The sequence below is a fragment of the Perna viridis genome, chromosome 6, assembly GCF_037379345.1.
Source record: "Perna viridis isolate PV_CMFRI_1.1 ecotype Kerala chromosome 6, ASM3737934v1, whole genome shotgun sequence".
Taxonomy (NCBI): domain Eukaryota; kingdom Metazoa; phylum Mollusca; class Bivalvia; order Mytilida; family Mytilidae; genus Perna; species Perna viridis.
In genome coordinates this window covers 36,495,192-36,502,753 of record NC_142450.1, presented here as the reverse complement: position 1 = coordinate 36,502,753, position 7,562 = coordinate 36,495,192, and the positions used below count along the sequence as shown (strand labels likewise).

At 35.0% G+C, this 7,562-nt stretch overlaps 1 protein-coding gene across 2 annotated transcripts; it reads left to right on the top strand.

The window, feature by feature from the left end:
• Positions 1 to 213: 213 nt before the first annotated feature.
• LOC148614767 (uncharacterized) lies at positions 214 to 3,700 on the top strand. Of its 2 annotated transcripts, none has more exons than XM_088589104.1 (2): positions 214 to 331; positions 1,013 to 3,700. In XM_088589104.1, exons 1-2 carry the CDS (start codon positions 313 to 315, stop codon positions 2,758 to 2,760), a joined length of 1,767 nt encoding a protein of 588 aa, XP_088445230.1. In that variant the 5' UTR covers positions 214 to 312; the 3' UTR covers positions 2,761 to 3,700. The 2 variants fall into 2 exon arrangements, with proteins under 2 accessions (XP_088445230.1, XP_088445231.1); XM_088589105.1 differs by having other exon boundaries at positions 219 to 379.
• The last annotated feature ends 3,862 nt before the right edge of the window (positions 3,701 to 7,562 follow it).

Genomic DNA, 7,562 nt, shown 5'->3' with positions numbered 1-7,562 from the left:
AATGCAACCATAATCAAAACTTTTCCAGGTCTTTTAAATATAACTGAGCTCAGATTTACACAATTTACAAATTTATAAATTCACTTGTATGACTGCCAAGCATTATATCTTGTTTTTATAAGTGTAATTATTATCAATACCTCGATAACACGTTACAAAAAAACATTATTTTTGTAAACTTTATCAGTACGTGATTCAAGTCAACTGTTTACATTTGTTGAAACTTTAGTAGTTGTTCTTGACCGTTTTTTTAAATACTGATAACGTTTTATTTCGTCTCATCCATCAAGGTATCAGCTATTGAATAATCTTATGGTCTTTTTGAAACCAGGTAAAGACTGGAGTTTTCATATTTAAAAATCCAAAATTCTATATTAGGGTAAGCATATTTAATTTACAATAATTGTTTTTAAATTAAATTGAATCGATTTGATGATATTTTGAAAGAAGTTAGGGTACATTAGTATAGTAAATTCGACAGACCTAATAATATATTTATGGGCGAGGAAACCTGTCTCTCAACCCTTTTAGACGTTTCAATCCAATTATGTATTATTATTAACCAAATGACAATGAAAAAAATAATATACAAAGTATGACAATAAACAAACATTTACAAATGTAATAATGGAGGTACAGTTTACGATGAGAAAATTTCATAAAAATGAAGGAAAAAGAAGTTTAAACATATTTCAAACGTCTAGAACAAAGGTAGCAATTTAGATATAACCTGGGAAAATAAAAAATAAATTGAACCAGAACAGATGTGCTATTAGAATTCTTTAACCGAAGATTTTGTTATAGTTTAAAAAGTCGGCCTGTGGCTGACAGAAAGACTTCAATAAGCAACAAACATGCTTTGGGTACAACTTGGGTCATCTGCAATTCTGAACCACTTTGCATCTAATAAAAACTCTAAAGGGGATTTGATTTTAATATTAAAATTGCATAACAAAGCAATTGTTAGAAAATGAAATGTTTGTCCTACGTCTCCTTTGATTTACTTTTACAGAACTGTCAAGAGGAATGGCTTCAAGGTCGAAAGAAGTTCAAAACTGCATTCCATGCACATTTCGGGACGAAAATATTCCTGCCGTTTGTTGGTGTGTAACGTGCTTGGAAAGTCTGTGTGAGCCATGTACACTACATCATCAAAATGCTAAGTCGTTGAAAATGCATCCGTTAGTTCCACTTGAGGATCACGATGTGCATCCGTCAATTATTGGTGATTCTGCAGAAAAATGCAAGATTCACTCTAAACCATTTCAAAATGTCTGTCTTGATCACCAGGTCGCTTGTTGTATTCAATGCGGACGGCATGAACATAACAACTGTTCAAAGCTGGTACCAATTCATGATTTTATAAGGTCTATAAAAGACTCCACTGCTGTGCAAAATTTAGAAGAAGGACTACAGGGACTTTTATCTTTAATTGATACAATTATAGTTAAAAAAGAACAATCAAAACATTCATTATCAAGTCAAGTAAAAGAAATAAAAAAGAACGTTTCAGAAGTTCAATGTCAAATTGCTGATACATTAAAAAAGGCAATTGGTGATATAAATGAAAAGGTAGACAAGGAAACTTATGATTATGATACAAAAACGACTTCTTTTCTCAACAAACTGCGCTTAAAGAGAGAAAATATTACACAAGTCATTCGTGCTCTAGCACAAATGAAAACAAGGTCATCAAATTTGAAGTTCTTCCTTGTTTTGAAAGATCTTGAATCAAAGCTAACCGATGAGGAAGCAGAACTGTCGTCAATAGTAGAAAACGTCGATTTCAATGATTTAGAGTTACAATTCAAAACAAAAATCAACTGCACTGATATTCTTGGTCACATCGGTGATCTTTCAAAAAGAAACAAAAAAGTCACATTACAAACCAAAACAGCTGCACAATCTATCGTCTTGAATACAGGAGACAATATGACTGAAAATACCTCAACAATAAAAAATGTTGCCGATGTCAAACTAGAGAAAAATATAGAGTTTCCGTTTTCAGACGCTTGTAAAATCACAGGTTCCGCAATTTTACCAAACAAGTGCCCGATCTTTTGTGATTTTAGCGATAAAAAGCGGCTACTTTTGTATGACCGACATGGACAGTTTCTTCGTCAAATAAGCACCGAGGCGCCACCTCGTGATATTGCGGTATATGATCAATTATCCGTTGCAGTGACGCTGAGTACTGTCAAAAAAATTATTCGAATAGAAATCATCACAAATACAGATAAAGTTGTTCAAGAAATCAACGTCACCGGGGAATGTGTTGGGATTGATGTTCACGATGGACATTATTTGGTTGCAATAAAAAAGTACGGTCTACAGATTCTCGACAATTGTGGTTTGGTCATCACAACGCTGCCTTTTGCTTGCGTATATGTATGTTGCAATGAAAGTAAAATATTTTATTTAAACGAGAAGTCAGACATAGTCAGATGTTGTGACTTTAGCGGCAATGAAATCTGGGAACTGAAAATATCCCTTCATGTTGGTACGTATAGTGAACTCCACTCCATCGATGTTGCTGATGACCAAGGAAATATCCTTATTTGCGATTATTACAATTCCGAAGTCTATCTGGTGTCGTCCGACGGAAGTAAGGCCGAAAAGGTTTTGAAGTATGAAAACGGCCTATGCTATCCAGGAGGAATTTGTGTTGACAGATCTAATGGTCAAATACTTTTGGCTACTAAATGGAATAAGAACGCAACTTTATACTATGTGACAAGTGTGAAAGACAGCAGTAACTGAATTGAATTTTTATGTAGAATAATGCTCGATATGACTGACAAGACGTTAAGATGAATCATAAACCCAGGACCGAACTTGATAGCAAGTACATTGCACCTGTTTTGATCCGAAAAATGTGGATTGATTTTATGCCTGCGGTCGGTTAGTTTTATATTTTGTTTGTGAAATTGAGCTAAAAAGAAAAAAAAATATTTTCGTTGCTTAGTTATGTGCATTGCTTAGAACTATAAAAAGGACTAGTTAGTATGCTAATATTTTGTTTTATTATTCATGGTACGTGGGGCAGACAATACGTAAACTGAGAAATAATCAGAACTTGCTGAAAAGAAATACAGAACCCCTGTTAACATACTAACAGTACTCCTACAAGCGCAAATATGTCATCTTCAGAAAAGTCAAGTCCCTATATCAGAAAAGAACACCCATGGTATTAATGACATAAAAATATAAATGGGAAATGTGATATGACCAAGGAAAAACTCTAAAAGACCACCAATTTGTTCTAATACCGGCAGTGATTCCACCCACATTGTAACGTCAGTTTTGTCAGACATTGCGTACCGTAGTTATTTTTGAGTTATCTCCCATTTATCTATGTTTACATTTTACGCGAAACTGAAAGAAGAAAAAAACTAACATTAGATTCCTTCGATACGGCAGAGTGTAAGTCTTATAAAAATTTTGAACAGTCAATAGACACTACGAACATTTGTTCTATATTGTCATTCATCCTCCAATCATCACATATAGTGAAAATAACACATTTAAACCGAAACCACGTGGTGTACAGTGTATCGCCTTAAAAACGGAACGCCAGTTTACCATAAACTGATTGAAATTTTCGATATTTTGTGTAACTTTGCTTTAATTATTTGCATAATAGTTATGGCTATATCTTTTATGTTTTCAGCTTTTTGCCGCATTAAAGTTTGATGACTGATTCTGTGTTGAACTTTGGTTTACCTGGCTGTTAACATAATTGGCCAAATGTTGGGTTGTGTGAGACAGCATACATTTTATAATCAATTACCTTTTTTCAAGGAGAAGAGTTGGCTTCCGGTCGCACACAACCCCTCCCCCTCCCGCTGAATGCGGATTTTATGCACCATTATGTAAATAAATCTGCAAAATGATCCGATAGTGTACAAGAGGCAACATGAAAAACAAAATGTGCATATAGAAAACAAGAAAGCGTCAGTTATGTATTTACGATTTATCCCCTATACGCAAATTTTGGTACAAATCCGTTCCAACCAAATAACGCAAAACTTCCGCGTAATAACGCGAAACGTTTGTATTGTTAAATAACACTATATCAATAAAGTTGAAAATGGTAGCCCTTTCCGTATATCCGTTACATCCTTCATTTCATGCATTATAAAGCTAGAACTTCGTTGCTTCTTTGAGATAATTCGACTGTCTTTGTGGATATAAACCAGTAAAACCCTAAAAAATCTTTCGTAACACAGTGTTAGCCAATCATTTGCACGATACGTGTGATGCTGACAATCAGCTGACAGTTCCTTTACTTGATTTAATATTCGTTTTCGTGCTAACATATATACTCAATACTGATAGACCCGTTTTGCACTCATATGTGTAATACATGACGGACTGGTGTGTCTCTTAACGTCCTTGGCTATCGTTTGGGGTCCTTAACGGACGGAGTCGATCGGTGACCTTGTGATTCAATTTGTAATATGCACGTTATATATAGCGTTGTATAGTCTACAACAGCATTTGCTGAATCTTTGACAGCAAAATACGTTTTGGGATAAAATCAACACTTTCCAGTGCATGTGAGACAGATATTGGTGCATGCCAGTCAATTGATGAGAAATTTCGAAGGCCGAAAACAATATTGTTATGTTTCCGAGCACTATTCTAAAATTTTGTAGGGTCGGTAGGTAGGGATTTTTATTTTCATTTGATATTTTAAAATGAAATAAGTCATAAAGATAAAACGAAACCAAACATGCAAAGACTAAACATGTAATAGACCACAGCCCTTTTGGGTCAGTAGGGTGACCGGAAACATGTAATACATAGTCCACAACCTAATCCCTTTTGGGTCAGTAGGGTGACCGGAAACATGTAATAGATAGTCCACAGCCCTTTTGGGTCAGTAGGGTGACCGGAAACATGTAATACATAGTCCACAACCTAATCCCTTTTGGGTCAGTAGGGTGACCGGAAACATGTAATAGATAGTCCACAGCCTAATCCCTTTTAGGTCAGTAGGGTGACCGGAAACATGAAATAGATAGTCCACAGCCTAATCTCTTTTGGGTCAGTAGGTTGACCGGAAACATGTAATAGATAGTCCACGGCCTAATCCCTTTTGGGTCAGTAGGATGACGGAAACATTTTTTAGGCCTAAACAGATGGTCTATTTATTACTCTAGTAGTGCTAGAGATTGTCTGGTAAGCTTTTCTTCTGACTTTACTTGGGCTATGAAAGAACGGAATTCAAACCTAAACTCTTATATCAATTGTCTATATATATATATAAAGAAAAAATCATGACAGTGTTGTGGAGTGCTGAATGTACATACACGTTATGTTGGTTCTGAAACCAAATGATACTGGCAGTGCCTCTTGATATATCTTATACAGCTGCAAAAAAGTATACAATTTGTGTCCAAGAAAACCTTTTTCGGGCTACAAATGTATGTGACTATTTAGAATTAGATAAAATTGCTTGATACAAGATTTAGTTGAAATATTGATTTTGGAGTGTTGTTGTGGGTCATTACCGATGGATTTAGCCTCAAAGTTCTTTATAAACCGGTATTGTATTTTTGTTTCAAAAGAATTTCGAATGTTTTTCGTTGAGTACATGACTGCAAGTGGAAAATTTTTCCATCATGCAGTTTTATTTTCCTTTGTTAGAGAACTGTTTAACTATGACTAATGTAAAAACAAAGACATTATAGATATAATATCTTAGCAAATCATACAGTACTAATTTGGTCCTAAGGAAGAGTAATTGACAGGCTTTTTAGGGAATTGAGCATGTCCAAAATCCCGAATTTACCGATATATATAGGCAAATTCGGGATTTTGGACGTGCTTATATATACAAACGTCTCAGAATGTGACGACTGTATTCACTACACTGCTCCATCGGATCAAATCGATACAGGGAAGATATGTAAACGTATATAAAGCTATATTTTTATATAGCCTAGCTGGCCGAGTGGTCTAGGGCGCTGGACTTTGTGAAGGCGATGTTGCCATAGATGTCACAGCAGTACGAGTTCGAGTCACGCGGAGGGAACGACCAAACATTTGCATCGCAAATTAACAGTTCTAACATCGTTGGGAATTTTATTCTGACCTTTCTATATATATATATATATATGTGTGTGTGTGTATTATAATAGTGTCACCGAAAAATAGTGCTGACAGCGACGTCATCATCGGCGGCATCCGTGTCGTCGTCGTCCATATTCACTTGATTTTCGGGCGATGAATTTATGGTTATGGTTGATCAGCTGTTATGAAATTTTGATATGATTTTACTAACTACCAATTAATGATTGCTCCTATTTAATTTTTTAGTTTATGGCCCCTACCATTGTAGAATAAGGGCCATCCGTGTAACTGACAGATACCAAACTGTCGGTTTCTGTTAATCTAAAAAAAAACTAAAATAACTGAGAGCCCAGAATTTTACCAAGCTAACCTACATAAAGCGAAATGCCCAATCCTTATTAACATGACATAGCAAGTTCAGCACATTTATTGATATCAGTAGATATTTAGTAACACATGTTAATATATATTTATAAACATGTGCATAATTCAATTATTGATTTCAGTAAATGGAGGAGTTTTCTGGACGATACAAACACGTTCACTCTACCGGTGCACCTGTTCCATGCTCCCAGTTTTAAGTGGAGTCCGAGTTTCTCATTTATTTTTGTTACTTTGTATGTATTGTTTTAGTTACTTTATGTTCAGTGTTGTGTTTGTCTGTTTTCCATGTCTGGTCTTTGTCCCTGGATTACATTCCTTTGATTTCCGCTAGAATCTTGGTTCCATTGGTTACTCTTTCAAGACAAAATGTTCAAATTTGCTCTTTTGGCAATACCAGTCTGCGATCATACTTGCCCCTCGGGCAATACCAGTCTGTGTCAAACACTCGTTTGTGTATATAAAAAAGAAGAAAACGTATAATTTGTCCGCCTGTTTTTTTACACTTATTTTCTTTTTCTGGAATTTTCGTTTTCCCTTTTATGTGTTGGAGGTAGAAATAGAGAGATTTAAAACTCTTTCGTTCTTTATTATAACGTGGTACTTATGTTTTGTGTGGTAAAACGAAGCCATTTACGAAACATGTAAATTACCTAGCTCCCCCAATCATGAAGCTTTGATATAAAAAATGGCGCCGTTAAATAGGTTCTTGCTGGTCATCGATTCTAAATTCTTTCACTTTCAAGGAGAAGTTTATTCATGACCACCATGGCAGCGAGGGAACTCATTGCATACATTTGAAAAAAAAATCTCGGTCCCATATAACGCGTGTTTTCATAATATATATAGAACATTTCGCGTAATAATGCGAAAGTATCGCGTTATTACGCGAAAGTTTAGCATTTATTTTAGTTTGTAGAAATGAGCTCAAAGGGCTTTCGTACTTTCTTCTTCTAGTTATTACAAAAAAAATACAATCAAAGATGGTGCAAATTTCGATATGCTGTACACGTGTTTCAAGGAATAATCTTTCATCAGTAGCATTAGAATCAAATGCATAGGAAGATCTAAAATCCAAGAATTAGTTGTATACAAGAAGTACT